The sequence below is a fragment of the Vigna umbellata genome, chromosome 2 (assembly GCF_029865625.1).
Source record: "Vigna umbellata cultivar VRB3 chromosome 2, Vumbellata_1.0, whole genome shotgun sequence".
Classification (NCBI taxonomy): Eukaryota; Viridiplantae; Streptophyta; class Magnoliopsida; order Fabales; family Fabaceae; genus Vigna; species Vigna umbellata.
The window spans coordinates 48,607,017-48,623,638 of NC_142166.1; the positions used below are offsets into that span (position 1 = coordinate 48,607,017).

Here is a 16,622-nt window from a genome sequence, read left to right on the forward strand (position 1 = left end):
AACCACTTTTGGAGTTATACCAATGTTGTTTAATTGTTTAATACCATTTTTATGGCAAAACTGTGCCATGTAGTTGTTGCGGGTCCAACCATCCTAACATATTTTTATTTGAAAATAAACGAGGATACAAAAGTTATAAACTAAAATAAGAATAAATTTGAAAAAAAATATATACAATATCAATCTCCCCAAAATTAATAATTAATAGAAGAATTAAAATTGTTTTAGAATAAACTCTCACATTTGAGGTTAAATATATTTTTGAAAATTTAAGAGAATAAAATAATTTAATTAAATTTGGAAGAGCAAATCCAAATTTATAATAAACCAAAAATGCAACTAAATTTAACTTTAATTTATATTTGGAGAATGTATTTTTGGACTATCTCAGTGGGAAGACTCTGATTTGCTTAACTTGAATTTTTATATGTTTTAAAATTCATGATAATTATTTAAAAAATAAATAAAATAACATAACTATGTTGTTATTTTTAAATAAAAAAATAGTCTGTTCTCTATAATATCTATAATAGAAAATTATTAAATATAATTTGATATTATTGAAACAAAATCTAATTATGATTTATGAACATCACAAATATTACTTATATATATTTTTCTCCTTAGAAAAAAAAAGTATTAATACGATAAGTAGATTTTCACCAAACATAAAATTTTAATAATGTTATTGTAGGAGTAACATGAGTTGGTATGACATTTAAAGCACTACTTAAATTTAGGTTATGTGTAAACACACGTGAACCAAGCATAACAACTTAATTGACAAACTTCTATTTTCTATAGAAATTATTATTCTTGGCCCCACAAACATATACTCTGTTTTCTTGAATTATAAGTTTCTAACTAGGACAACAAAAATGTCTTTATCAATCCTCCATGAAATTTCGTACCCTGAATTTGTGTCCAATCTCTCTTTTTCTCTGTTTCAAAACTATGACAACTTAATTTATAGTAAACTCAATTCCTATTCCAATTCAAAATGTATTATTTCTTTGTAAATTTTAATTTTTGAACTTAAAGGACCTTAAAATGGAAACCCAAATGGATGTCTAAATATAATTATTTTATATCTTCTTTTAATATCGGCATGCTGCTACCGAAGTCATTATCAAAATTAAAGAATGGCCTCAGACTATAGATAGCATCATCTATTGATATGATCACCTGAATTAACAGAAAAACTAAAAAAAAAACAGTATAATTAATAAAAAAAAAACACTAGAAAGAAGCACAACCTTGAAAAGAAAAGAAATTGATTATGTACCGAAACAAATATCACAAATAATAATACTCAAGAAATGGCAAAATAACTAAAGATACAGAAATGAACAGATGAAATCTCTGAACATCAACACATGGAGAGCTATATACTACTAGGCAAGCCTCGATCTCTGGTAAATCCACACAAAAAATAGAGAAATTGAAAATCTCAAGGAGGAAGCTCCGCATGTTCAGATCCTGTGAGAAGATCCGAAGACGAGAGCAACCGCGGCGGCTAGAAAACCCACGACGAAGGAGGGAGAGATGACGGAAGCGGGAGAGGTAGGACTAGGCGCCGGCGCATCAGCAGCGTAAGCGGCGGAGACGATGGCAAGAAGGACCGCCACTGTGGTGATGGTTAGAACTTGAGAAGAAGCCATTGTTTATCAGTGATTTAGGGTTTTGATAGAAGCAGTGTGGGAGAGAAAACAATGAGTATGAAGTGAAGAAGGTGAAGGAGTGTTTATATAGAAGGGAAATGAGAAGAGAAAAGAAGGGTATTTTGGGAATGCAGAGAAATTTACAGAGTGGCAATATAATTTGAGTGGGTGTTGTGCTGTTCCAGCTGGTTCTGCTGTCAAAGTTAGGCAAATCTGTTTTCTCTTCTTCTGTCTTTTTAACAATTTTCATTACTATATTATATTTTCTCCATTAATTAACTAATTAACCAATAAAAATAAACTAATAAAACATTAAGTGGATCCTGAAACTGCATGATTTCTGCAGGAGAATCTCTCCCCACCAAACACAACAATAATTCTTCTACCTAATAAAAATATTTTCTTCAAATCATTGTTATTATTTTAAAATATTAATAAATTAATTCTTCCAAATAGACTTACCATGGTTTACCATCGTAGAAATGAATACATAAATTTATTTTTATGTAGCATAGTGTTAGTCTAATCTTAATATGCATTATCATCAATTGTAATATACTTTTCTTTTTCATATATGCCTTCATGCCAAAAAAAAAACTCCATTTTTGTTATTAAGTACTTTGTGCAATACCTTGTATTGTTTTTTTTTAAAATGGACTTTTCTCCACAAATTCCAAAAAGACAATAGTAGAAAACATAATAATATCAAATGACATCTATGGCTATTTAAACATTAAACTCAAATATAACCGGGAAACACTTAAAATAGACATTGTTAATCTAATCTAAACACACATAATCGAGTACAAGGTATGGACAATGTATTACCTAATATAACATACATATAATATGTTCTTTATTACAGAAGATACATAATGTGTGATTGATTATTAAGACTTATAAAATATTTCATCAATATTTTAAAATTTATTTATTTATATATTATTAACCAAAACAATTTATTCAATATTTTTAAGTCAGTATGAAAGAAGAATATTGTTACCTCCAAGTTAAATATTTAATCTAAGACTAAAAAAAAATATCATTAACTTCTTAACAAAACTGTAAAGAGGAAAACAAAATATATTTATAAAGCGAGAAGAAAAACAAAATGTGAGTATTACCAAAAGGTTATTATGAATACCTAAATATAACATTGGTTCAAAAGTGAGAAGTAAATAAATTATACTTAAATAAAATTATTTCTTCGCATGAAACACAATTAATCTGTTTTACGAACTTGATCTGTGACAAAGCAATAAAATATACAATTAAAATGGGAACATCTTTACTTGAAATAAGTGAATTGTTAAAGTATGTTTAACGAATTGAAAACTTATAAAAAATTTGATAGGACATTCTTACATATATATATATATATATATATATATATATATATATATATATATATATACATATTTTTAATAATAAATAAATAGCTTAAATATTATTTTAATTTTTATTTTTGTTCACTTATGTATTAATATTTTATATTTAACTCAATCACAAATTTCTGTTAATTTTGTTTAATTTAGGTTCAATATTATTTTTTTTTTAATTTTCTTCAATTCAAGTTCAATTTTGTCACTATTTAAATTGAGATTAAATTTTTTTTTAAATTCATATTTTTATTAAATATTTGTTTCATTATTTTTAAACTAATTATCTATATTATTGGAATATAATTATTAAATGTATGCTTGATTTTTTATATATAAAAAGTAGGGTTATAATTGGTTTAAAAATAATGAAGAATTTTATTTTAAATTTAAAAAAATAAGAAATAATTTTCCTTCTAGCTTTAAAAGTAAATTGGAATTTTTCCTCAAATTTTAGAAATAAATTAGAATTTTTCTTGTAACTCTAAAATTAAGAATTTTCCTTATAATTTTTAAAATAATAAATAATTTTGCTTCTAATTCTAAAAACAATGAAAAAAATTTATTCTAATTTTAAAATTAATAAATAATTTTCCTTTTAATTTTAAAAATAAATTAAAAAATTTCTTCTAACTTTAATAGATAAGAAATTTTCTTCCAATTTAAAATTAACGAAGAATTTTCGTTCTAATTTTAAAAATAATGAAGAATTTTTCTTCTAATGAATAATTATTTTTTTTAATTTTAAAATTAATGAACAAATTTTCATCTAATTTTAAAATAATGAAAAATTTTTGTTTTAAAATTCAAAATTAAAACTGAATTAAACAAAGTTAGTTAAAATTTGAAACTAAATTAAAAATTAATACCAAATTAAATATAAACATTGAGATGTAACATTACTATTAAATTGACATTTACTGTTAAATTGACATGATTTAATATATAATACTGACATTATCACCTGGCATAATAATGATTTAACATATAGTTTTTTCTAAATTAAGAAAAATTTAAAAAATAATTAAATAATAAATTAAATAAAAATTGAAAAAACATGAACACATACCATTTATCTTTTTTTTATCAATTTAAACGAACGTTATGAAAAATAAATAAATCAAAAAATTTATTAAAATAAAAATCACATTGAATAACAAAAACATAAAAATCATATTGAATAACTGAAAATAAAAATCATATTAAAGGAAATAAAATAAAAATAAAGTCTAAAATAATATTTAAATATAAAAATAAAAAGAACCATAGGCAAATGGTATAAAAAGTCAAAAGAACTAATTTTGTAATAAATGCATGAATAAATGAGTGATTATATTTAAACATGACAGGCATGCAAGTTTAAGTTGTAGATGTCCAGCAGAGGTTAGCAGATAAGTACAGAGAACAAATCAGAGTGAAATGAGAGAGACAAAAGCTAAAATTTTGTTGTTTTGGGCATTCTTTGCATTGTGCATCGGATTCAACGTTCAAGCAAAGCAATCATCAACGCTAGAAACAGAAATTGAAGCCAAATTGAAACAACTCAACAAGCCTGCTGTCAAAACCATCAAGGTTTGCATTTACAACAAATAAGCTTTTTCCTTTCAGATTTTACTGTCTTTTCAATGTTTTCAAATTCTTTATTTTCATAAAACCAAATCATCAATGCTTCCAAAGGGCTAAATTTCTCATCCTATAGAGAAAATATATTAAACAGAACTTCTCAAGCTTTGGTTGAATATGCTGTAAAAAGGGTTGACTTTGTCATCATTAATCATAACAGAGGTTCTGTCAGAAGCCACTAGAGAAATTGTTTAATGCAGGATAATAAATATTAAAGTCAAGGAGACTTTGCTAATTTTAAAATAAATTTTCAAGTGAGTTGAATAACGTACAACAGAATAAATTTGTTTTTAACCTTCGTTTCAATTTTTTTTACATGATACTTCTTTTCTTCGTAACCAGCATTAAAAGTTTTTGTTTGGTTTTTCCGAGAGTTACAGTATCAATTAAATTATATATGAATGTAATTATATAAGAAATTAACATTTTTTTACTTAATATTTTAACACAATGAATTAATGAATTTTATTTTTATATTCTTTTTTATTCTTTTATTTCTATCTCAAATGAGATTTAGTTTTACATTTCAATTTTCATTAATTTGGTTACAAAAAAATTAATCAATAAAATTATCAATTTTCATAATTTTAAATCAATTTCATAATTTTATTTTTAATAATCTGTTTATTTTTTTTATACTTTTTTTCGTTTAAAAGTACTTGTCTACTTAATACCCCAGCTTTAGAAGTTTTGGTTACAAAATATTAATGAATAAAATTATTAATTTTCTTTATTTTAAATCAATTTGAATAATATATTTATCATTTCGATATTATTTCAACAAAAAAATCACTCAGAATAATATATTTTATATTTATGATAAAATTTTAATTTTCTTCTCTTACTACAAATAATCTATGTTCTCATTTTTAAATTTTTTTTCTCAAAAAAGAAATATGAAACATTTTAATTTTTGTTGAACTTTAAAAAAAATGGTAAAATTATAACTAATATAGTTTTGAGCTCTACAAACAGTAAAACTTAAATAAATAAAGAAAAACTAATAATCAATAGGAACCTAATACATATTTTTTAGAGCTTGGTTATTTTTATAGAGTTTAAAATATCTTGCTCATTTCTTGAAATAATTCATGAAAAACTTACAAGTGATTATTTGAACATTTTTACAAGATATATCCTTCCATTCCTGTTCACTTGAATGGATTTGAGAGTGAGTGATCGAATGAATTTGAGAAGATTTGAAGATAAACTTTTTGTTATTTATTTAAGTCGATTTTGGAGGTAAGTGAGAGTGAATTTGAAAGTAAAATTTATGAAAATTAGTGTATAATTTGATTAATGTGACAAATTCAAAAAATTTATTTCTAAATCTAGTCTCACCACTCTTTTCAAATCCATTTAAGTGAACTCAATGGACTGCTCCCAACATTTAAAAGTATATATTGGATTTTTAATTTAAAAAATAAAAACAAAATTAGAAAGGCTATAATTTTTATTTTATTTTTTTTGCAGAGTGAAGATGGAGATATTATTGATTGCGTCAACATCTACGATCAACCTGCTTTTGATCATCCGGCCTTAAAAAACCACACCATCAAGGTCTTATTTTTTTTTATATGATCATTTAATTTAAAATGAGTAGTTTTGACATTAAATTGAGTATGCATCTTAATTTAAAGAATGGATGTGGCAGATGATGCCTGATTATATGCTAAAATCTGAAGATTCAAGCACAGAAGATGATTCGGAGACAGAGATATTTCAGACATGGCAAGAGAGTGGAAGTTGCCCAAAAGGAACCATTCCGATACGCAGAATCCTAAGGGAAGACTTACTCAGAGCTGATTCTCTTCATAGCTTTGGTCGGAAATTTCCTCAGCCTCTTCAGAATTTAACAGCAAACCAAATAAAGGAATTTATTCCACAAAATCGCTCGGTATGTGTCGATTCATACATACAATTACGCATGTATTTTGAATTTGGTGAGGCTAACTTATAAGTTAATGCAGTCTGCATATCTTGTGACAATGGGATACAATTACATTGGTTCACAAGCAGACATCAACGTTTGGAATCCAAAGGTTCCCGAGTCAGGCGAGTTCACCACAGCTCAAATATGGCTTAAAAACAACAACAATCCCTATTTTGAAAGCGTGGAATCAGGGTGGATGGTTTGTCATTGTCACCTCGCAAAACTCAGCATCAACTACAATGTTCTACATTCACCGAATAACAAACACATCACTAATGCTTCCTTACTATTATGATTCAGGTGAATCCCAAGCTGTATCGTGATGGGGCAACCAGGTTTTTTGCGTATTGGACGGTGAGTTATTTTGTTCATTGATCTTGAAAGATCAAACATTGGTTTAATCGTGGTGTGTTGATTTGGTTGATTGTGATGCAGAGGGATTCGTATAGGTCCACAGGGTGCTTTGATCTTACTTGTTCAGGATTTGTGCAAACAGGGCAGGTGGTGCTTGGTGGTACCATAAAACCTATATCGTCACGTTGGGGTCAACAATATGACATTAATGTTGGAATGTTTCTGGTAAAAGAATGTTGAAATTATTAGTATTATTATGTTAGAATTGATGGTAAAAGATTAACGTGGTGTGTACGATGTAGGATGCACACACGGGAAATTGGTATCTGAAGGTGAATAAGAACACCCCTGTGGGTTATTGGCCGGCTGAGATATTGAGTTCTTTGAGGCACAGTGCGATATTGGTTGAATGGGGAGGACAAGTGGCAAGTAGCAACATAAGAAAGAAAACCCCTCACACGACAACACAGATGGGTAGTGGAGATTTTGCAGATGGTCGATTTAAGGATGCTTGCTTTATGCGGAACATAAGGATTATGGATTATTCGCTTCAACTCAAGTATCCTAGTTATGTAAGTGCAATGGCTGATGAACCCTATTGTTACAGTGCCCTCAATGAAGCCAAATATGGGGCTGAACCTATCTTTTATTTTGGAGGCCCTGGACGAAGGCCACCCTATTGTCCCTGATTCCTGTCCATTCCTTAAAATGTCTTTCTCAAATAACATTCATTAAGTAATGTATTAATTTCTCTTTCTTTTAAAGTTCCAGGTCGTTTTTACCATATATTATCATACATTCTTATTTATTAATTTCGACTGAAGGAATTCTTACCATGCCCTTCTAGTACTCAAGTAAATTAGTGAATAAAATAAATGGGGTTATAAATAATTAAAATTACTTTGGTGAAAAAGTTCTTAGTTTGAGTTTTGAATTTAAGACTCCATATTTCGTTAAAAAATGTTCATTCTGATTTTTTTCGCTCACGCCGTTAAAAATATAACGGTGCAAATGTCACGTCATCATCACCATCTCCAGACAAATCCTAATTTCTCTCCAAGAAACCCTAGCCGCCGCACTATCCAGCGCCGTCACCGTCATCCTCGCAGGCAGTCGTCCTCTCCAACAATCACGCGCCACCACCAAAGCGTCTTCTCCCTTCTGTTGCACCTCCATCACCTTCGCATCTCACCTTCGTTCTCGCGCCACCACCCAAAGTGATCCCTTGCTATGTCGCGACCACCAATCTTCACCATTTTCACCCTCACACCAGCCAAATCTTCATTGCACCAACAGCACTGCCGTCCAATCTCCACCACAGAATCGTCCACCACTAACCACCAGCCAAATCGCCAGCTGCTACAAATCGAAAATCGCCACTCTTCTCCATCACTAATTGCGTCGCTGCTTGCCTCCGCCTGCAACCACAATCAGACCTGCAAGTAGACCATGGGGACTTATGGTTTCTCGCGTTCTCGTCACATAGCTTTGGTGGTGACGTGTGATGCGTTGGAGAGGACGGCTGCCCGCGAGGATGGCGGTGACAACGCTGGATGGTGCGGTCGGCAGCTAGGGTTTCTTGAAAAAAAAAATTTGAGTTTGTCTGGAGATGGTGATGATGATGTGACAAAGACTTTTTTTAAATTAAAAAATCATTTAAGTCCACCTATTAGCGTGTGCCACGTGCTTATGAGAAGCCACGGTGGTATTTGCACCCTTATGTTTTTTAACGGCGATAGGGTAAAGGAACCGATTGAACATATTTTAACAAAATATGGAATCTTAGTGAACTTTTTTTAAAAGATATGATTACTTTAAACCAAACCCCTAAAAGTAGGAACCAAACGACGTATTAAACTTTTTTATATGTTTCTTCTATAATTTTATGTTGTCCCGTACTTCTTTGACAAGGTTTAATTTTAATGATTCATAACTTGATATTTATTGTGGTGTGAATTTCATATTTCAAGTTGATTCTCGTGTTATATTTTTTTAGATGTACAATCTTCAAATAGCTCCTCAATCAAAATTTCTCATCTTTTTCTCATGAATTCCAACAAAAAAAAATGAATATAATTGATAGTTTCATATTATATATATATATATATTCGTTTAAATAAAGTGCAATTCAATATTAGTTCAAGAAGTTTTTATAAATTATTCAAACATTGATGGATTATAATACACATTAATTGGATTTTAAATATCAGTGCAACGCAACTTTATCTCTAATTAATAATAGGTCATATTAAAAGTTGACAAAAATATGAATTCAACTTACAATTTGATTGGTTATAGATAATTGTTGAGTCATAGTTACAAATGTTTAAGTATTTTATATAAGGTTTTAAACCCCATTTAGATATAAATAAATGTGAATTGCAGAAAAACGTCATAATTAAAATGCATAGTTAATGGAAAGTGGAGTGCCAAATAAAAAATAATAATACAAAATTTAACAATTTCATAAAGTTCAAACTGATTTTACAAAAGTTTCAATAAAATTATGGAAGACAAATTTTAAACATATTTCTCACTATCTCTTGTGGAAAGTTAGTCCTTAATCATCATTATCTTATTCTTGAAACTACTTATTCAAATCAACTTTATATATATATATATATATATATATTTAATACATTTTTAAAATAAAATTTAAATAAAATTACAAAAAAATATATAATATAATATAATATAAATTAAATTTTAATTAAATTTAACCTAATAAAATATTTTTTTTTTAATTAAATTTAATTAAAAGATATATAAATGATTTTTTTTTAATTTTTTGCGGGTAACGAGTACCCGCGTGACGGATAGTATACTACCTGGATCCGACCCGCTTAGAAACGAATATTAAAATACCCGTTACTCACGGATAGTAAATACCCACGGATAGTAACTACCCACATAGATTTTACTCGTGGATACCCGTGCCTGCGGGTAAAATTGTCATTCCTACTTTTTTCATACTTTACCTTTTTTTTATTTGACTTTTAAGATATTCTCTTTTTTTTAATTAGATTCGAAAACGTCATTTTTAAATGAATCCACTTACACTCATAAAATGAGTGAAATGAATTATTCTATATCATATATAACATTTTATCTTATTTTACATGAGCATATAAATATAAAAGAATAATGTTATTTTAACATTACATTATATAATTGTCTGTCAATTACTGATTGGGTGATCTACAACAATATTAATGTTTGAATTAAAAAACCATTTGGTCAAACATCAAGGATAACTGAGTGGTCATAAATGTTTAAACATCTTGATTATCACCCATAATTAAGTTTATAAATAAAGTAAGCTTATTAGATATTGAATCATGATTAAGTTTATATTAAAGATAAACACATCTCGAACCTATAAATATAAATATAAAGTAAAAAAGCATGTAATTATATTTATTGCGAATTTAAGATTTTCCTGTACTAACCAAATAGTCTAAATACTGACTTGAATATAAAAGTAATTTTTTATACGTACAGCCCCACACGGTTTACAGATAAAATATCAAAGATTTGAAAGAACTTTGTAAATAAAACTCGTGATCTCCGAAATAGTAACATATTTAAATGATTTATAACAAAAAAATTTCTCATTTAACATGTATATTTCATATTCATGTATAACTTCCTCATATTTTAAAATTATAATATTTTAAACATATAATTATCTTATATAAGAGCATAAAACAAATATATAGGCAGTTTTAAGTATTAAATTTACTTTTCTTTATCTCTTGCTGTCAATGTTTATTTGTAAACTTATATATATTTTAATATACAATATTACTTTTGAAATCAAAATTTGTTTATTTTTCAAAATTTTAATATATTTTAGTTATTAAACTTAAAAAATAAATGAACATAACTATTTTAATTTAATTACATTAAATTTTTTATACTCTCAAAAATGTTTTTATATTAATATTTGAGTTGTTTTTATTTTTGAACATAATTTCACTTTAATATCGTTTAAACAAATTTTTTTGACACATTATACACATTTAACATAATTAAATTTAAATAATTATATTATTTATTTTAAAGACAAAAATATATCAATTTAGAAAAATAATCTTTCAAGGACATCCAATAAATTTAATTAATTAATAAATAAATAAAGTAAAAAAAGAAAGTTACATGTCAAACAACTACTTTATAAAAGTCAAATCTATTATTGATGTTATCATATCAAGTAGTCCGGCACAAGTTCCAAATCATTCACAGTTGTATTTTAATTATTTTTAAATAATTTTCGAAGATAATTATATAATAAGTAAAATAATAATTAATTTACTTTTAAACTTAAAAAAATTATAAAAAGTATAAATTTGAAAGAAAAAAATCTGGGAATGAAAAAAAGGAAAGATGAGCCGTAATTAATAATGTTTGCAGTCAGAAAATGACGATAATAAATAAATAAAATTACGGGAAAAAGAGGTATAAAAGTCAAAAGAACTGGTAATAAATAAATCAATAAATGAGTGATTGATATTTATTACTCACGCGTATATAAGTTTGAGTTATAAACATATGTTGCTTTGTAGATTAGCACAGAAACGGAGAATAGAAATCAGAGTGAAATGAAAGAAACAAAGGCTACAATTATGTTCCTTTGTGTATTTTTTGCATTGTGTATCAGATTCAACGTTCAAGCAAAGCCATTATCAACTGTAGAAACAGAAATTGAAGCCAAATTGAAGCAACTCAACAAGCCTGCTGTCAAAATCATCAAGGTTTGCAATTACATAATTTCTTTTTAGTACAATTTTTTTCTTCTAGATTTTAATTCTCTCAAATCCTTTATTTTCAGTCTATGTGTTCACCTTTTTCATATAATAAAATTATAATTATGAAAATAAATATAAAAATTATAATTTTATTATATATAGTTTTATGTATTTTATAAATAATACTTTATTAAAATGATTAAATTAAAAACAATTCACTTAATTAAAAAGTAAAATTAACAAATAATTACTTATTGAATGATAAAATTAGAATAATTATTTACGCAAGAAGATCGAATCTCTCTGTATAATTATAGAGATAAATCAAATAATTGATGCTTTCAAAAACCTACATTTCTCGTTTTAAATAAAATATATATTCAAGAGATCTTCTTAAGTTTGGTTGGATATCTAAGTGTAAAATTTGAATTTTTTACAAAGTCTTTTTATTATCATGTTTTATGTTTTAAAAATATATTAATATTTTAAAATATATTAAAAAAATAATATATTTAAAAAACACAATAAAAAAACAGTAAAAATTCGAAAAAAAAAATTTAAGAAACCGTGTCTCCTACCTGAGAAAGTATCAGGGTTCAATATGTCAACGTTAATCAAAGCTCATGTAACAAGCAAGTAGTGAAACTATTTAGAAGAATGGTAAGAGGATATACAATTACATTTTTCTAACATATATTATAGGAGTAAAATTTCATAAAAAAAATAAACTTTTATATTAAAAAATAATAATATCAAATAAATATAAAAAAATTATATGTGTCAAATATATTTTCTTAATTAATTAATGTAATATAAAAGGTATTAAAAGTCAAAGAGACTTTTTCTAATTTTAAAACAAATTTGGAAGTGAGTTGAGTAACGTATATCACATTAAAATTGTTTTTAATGTTCCTCTCAATTTTTTAGAAAGTATGTGTCTTCTTAATACCAAAGTTTAAAGTTTGATTACAAAAATAGTTAATAAATTATTAATTTTCATAATTTTTAATCAATTTCCTAATTTATTTTTGATATTTTTGGCATATAAAATTAGCCGGGATAGTATATTTTCGATTCGCAATAAAGTATTAATTTTTTCTTCTTTCCATAATATAATTTATATTCTCTTTTTAAAATAAAGTATTAATTTTGACGTATTTTTCCAAAAAGGAAATATGAGACGTTTTTATTTTTGTTAAAAAAATAATTTAATCAATAAAAAAGAGTTTTATGTGAATATTTTCGTAAAATTTTAGTCCTCGTTAATTTTGTAAAGGCGTGAAATGGACAAAAAAATAGAATTACACGAGCTACAAATAAAAAAAAATGTTTTAATAATGATTAGAATGCAAAAAATGTAAGTTCATATTAGAGACGAAATACTTGAGGAATTTTTCTTTCTTGAAATCTAATTTTATATAGAGGTATAAAGTATACGTGATTAATGTTTTAATATAGGTAGCTGTTAGTCTTTGAAAAAGATTAAGATTATTTGGAAAATTAATCAGCTATAGTTTAGTTGTATAGAGACTGAAATATCTTATTTATCATTTCATTTCTAAAAATCTAATTCATGAAACATTACGCTATTTAAATATTTTTACTATATGTTGTTAGAGATATCTTTCAAAGCAATATTTAAAAATAAATACAAATTCAGTATATGATATCTAATTTAAGCAATAAGAAATTAGAAAGGGTTTATTATATGTTATGTAATTATAAAAGTTATTATTATTATTATTGTCTTTTTTTGTTGCAGAGTGAAGATGGAGATATTATTGATTGTGTCAACATTTATGACCAACCTGCTTTTGATCATCCAGCCTTAAAAAACCACACTATCAAGGTCTTCTTATTCTTCTTCCTAGATATTTAATTCCTAAATATTTAATTATAATTCCTAATTTTTAGTAAGTATTTAATGATTGGATTTTGCAGGTGATGCCTGATTATATGCTACAATTGGAAAATTCAAGCACAGTAGAAGAAGATTCAGAGTCAGAGATATTTCAGACATGGCAGAAGAGTGGAAGTTGTCCACAAGGAACCATCCCCATTCGTAGAATTGTAAAGGAAGATTTACTCAGAGCTGCTTCTCTCGACAGCTTTGGCCAGAAATTCCCACAGCACTACGATAATTCAACAGGCCAAGAAGACGGATATGTTCCCCCAACTCGATCGGTAATTTTCTCAATCACAGTCTGCAATTATATATGTGACCATTTCTTATTTGGTTAGGGTAACTCGATTAATGCAACCTAAATTTTAGTAATAGATAGAACTGATGGTAAGGTAACACGGTGATGCAGTCAGCATTTCTTCTCACAGTGGGATTCAACTACATTGGAGCGCAAGCAGATATCAACGTTTGGAATCCAAAGGTTGCTCAGACAACCGAGTTCACCACAGCTCAAATTTGGCTCAAGAACAGCAACGGTCCCTATTTTTCAAGCGTTGAATCAGGGTGGACGGTCGGTTCCCCTCACAAACTACTGTATTCTACACCTCTATTGCATCACAACCCTTCACTTGGTAAATAACACAAACATCAATAATGCTTTCTCACTGCTATTGATTCAGGTGAATCCCAAGCTATATGGTGACTTTGCCACCCGACTTTTCGCCTACTGGACTGTAAGTGTGTGTGTGTCTTGGATGAAATATTAGTAATTATGCAAAGGAGAAAGTAAAAAATTGGTGTAATTTTTGGATTTTTGATTTGGTGTGTTGCAGAGGGATTCATACAGATCAACTGGATGCTTCGATCTTACATGTTCAGGATTTGTGCAAACAGGGCAAGTAGCGCTTGGTGCTAGCATAGGACCTGTATCATTATTTTATAGAGAACAGTATGACATTAACGTTGGAATATTCCTGGTGAGATAACGTTGAATTATTAGTATGTTAAAATTGATAGTAAAAGGATTAACGTGGTACATATGTTTTAGGAACCAAAGTCGGGAAATTGGTATCTGAAAGTGAAGAACAATATGGCAGTGGGTTATTGGCCAGCTGAAATAGTGGGGTTATTGAGCCACAGTGCGACATCGGTTGAGTGGGGGGGACAAGTATCGAGCACGAATATAAGAACGAAAAAGCCTCACACGGCAACACAAATGGGTAGTGGAGAGTTTGCAAATGGCCTGTATCAACAAGCATGCTACATGAAGAACATAAAGATTATGGATTATTCACTTCAGCTAAAGTATCCCAGAGATGTAACTCCAGTGGCTCAAGAGCCCTTTTGTTACAGTGCCCTGAATGATGCCAGGCCTGGGGTCGAACCTATGTTTTATTTTGGAGGCCCTGGTCAAGACCTACCCTACTGTTCCTGATCCATAAACAATATCAATTACTGTATCATCAATCTTTCAAACCACTCTTTCCTTTTCAGTAAGTTCCTGTACTGTGTTAACCCACAAATTACCAGGAACTTCTTTTCACAAGGGTCTTCCTTTTATATACTTCTCCACTTTTTCATTTATAAGATATTTGAATTTTCAACCATTTAGTTACAAAAGATTAATCAATAAAATTATTAATTTCCATAATTTTAAATTAAATTCATAATTTTATTTTTAATAATCTGTTTAACTTTTTTATTCTTTTTTTTTTGCGTAAAAGTACTTGTGTACTTAATACCCCAACTATATACAAAAAAATAATCAATAAAGTTATCAATTTTCTTTATTTTAAATCAATTTGAATAATATATTTATTATTTTAACAAAAAAATCAGTCAGAATAATATATTTTATATTTATACTTAAATTTTAATTTTCTTCTCTTGCTATAAAATAATCCATGTTCTCATTTTTATCAAACTTGAAAAATAAGGGAACATAATTATTTTAATCTAATTACAAAAAGAATTTTACACTATCAAAAATATTTTATATTAATATTTAAGTTGTTTTTATTGAACACATTTTTATTTTAATATTATTTAAAAAATGTGTTTGACATGACACGTTATACAAATTTAATATAATTAAATTAAGAAAATTTTATTTACTCGTTTAAAATTTAAAAAAAGTGTATATTAAAATTTAAATAAAAAAAATTTCAGTTTTACAAGTGCATCCAATAAATTTTATTAATAAATAAATAGATTAAAAACAGGAAGATACATGTCAAACAATTAATTTATAAAAGTCAAAAATGTAGTCAGACACAAGTTCCAATTCATTCACAATTGGAACTTGTAATATAATAATTATTTTAATTATTTTTCTACAATTTCAAAGATATAATAAATAAAGTAATAATTAATTTCTTTTTAATTTAAAAAAATTATGAAAGTGCCCGTGGGTTAGAATCTGCGTATCAATTCTGTTTACCACATATTCAAATCGGTTGGAATTAAATTTTTTTTTTATACAAGTCAATTCTTAATCTGATTTAATAATCTACTTAATTTAATTTAATTATTTTTTATTTTATATTTTAATTTGTTTTCTTATTAAATTATAAATATAAATAAAGAAAAAATGTTTTAAAAGAAAAAAATGTTTTAAAAGAAAAAAATGTTTTAAAAGAAAAGAAAAAAATATTATAAATTTATCCATTCAAAACTCTAATATTATAAATGGACAAGTGACACAAAAATTATCAATATTATAAATTTATTTATTCATTTTTTGAATTGTATGTTATTTTTTTTCTATTTTGAATTATCTTTGGGATTTAACATCATTTTAGAGTGAAATTTATTTAAATTTGAATAACAAAAAATTGTTATTTTTTATTTAAAAAAATTGAATTTAAAAAAAGTTATAATTGAGTGAGTCAACCCATATAATTCATTAACCCCTAATTATTAGATCAAATTTGAATTTTTTCGATTACTGATAAATGAATTGGGTTGAATTAACTTATTAAATAACCAATTCGTCCAGTCGTGTAGTCCATTTTGACATCA

The 16,622-nt window shown here is 26.7% G+C and overlaps 2 protein-coding genes across 2 annotated transcripts; both read left to right on the forward strand.

Moving 5' to 3' along the window:
* Nucleotides 1–4,424: 4,424 nt before the first annotated feature.
* On the forward strand, nt 4,425–7,786 carry LOC124845249 (protein neprosin-like). Its single transcript, XM_047322315.2, has 7 exons — nt 4,425–4,612; nt 6,137–6,223; nt 6,318–6,560; nt 6,634–6,795; nt 6,897–6,950; nt 7,032–7,175; nt 7,253–7,786. The coding sequence occupies exons 1-7, from the start codon at nt 4,460–4,462 to the stop codon at nt 7,637–7,639; spliced, it is 1,230 nt and encodes a 409-aa protein (XP_047178271.1). The 5' UTR covers nt 4,425–4,459; the 3' UTR covers nt 7,640–7,786.
* A 3,750-nt stretch (nt 7,787–11,536) lies between these two features.
* On the forward strand, nt 11,537–15,249 carry LOC124845250 (protein neprosin-like). Its single transcript, XM_047322316.2, has 7 exons — nt 11,537–11,704; nt 13,461–13,547; nt 13,640–13,882; nt 14,011–14,172; nt 14,282–14,335; nt 14,435–14,578; nt 14,650–15,249. The coding sequence occupies exons 1-7, from the start codon at nt 11,552–11,554 to the stop codon at nt 15,034–15,036; spliced, it is 1,230 nt and encodes a 409-aa protein (XP_047178272.2). The 5' UTR covers nt 11,537–11,551; the 3' UTR covers nt 15,037–15,249.
* The last annotated feature ends 1,373 nt before the right edge of the window (nt 15,250–16,622 follow it).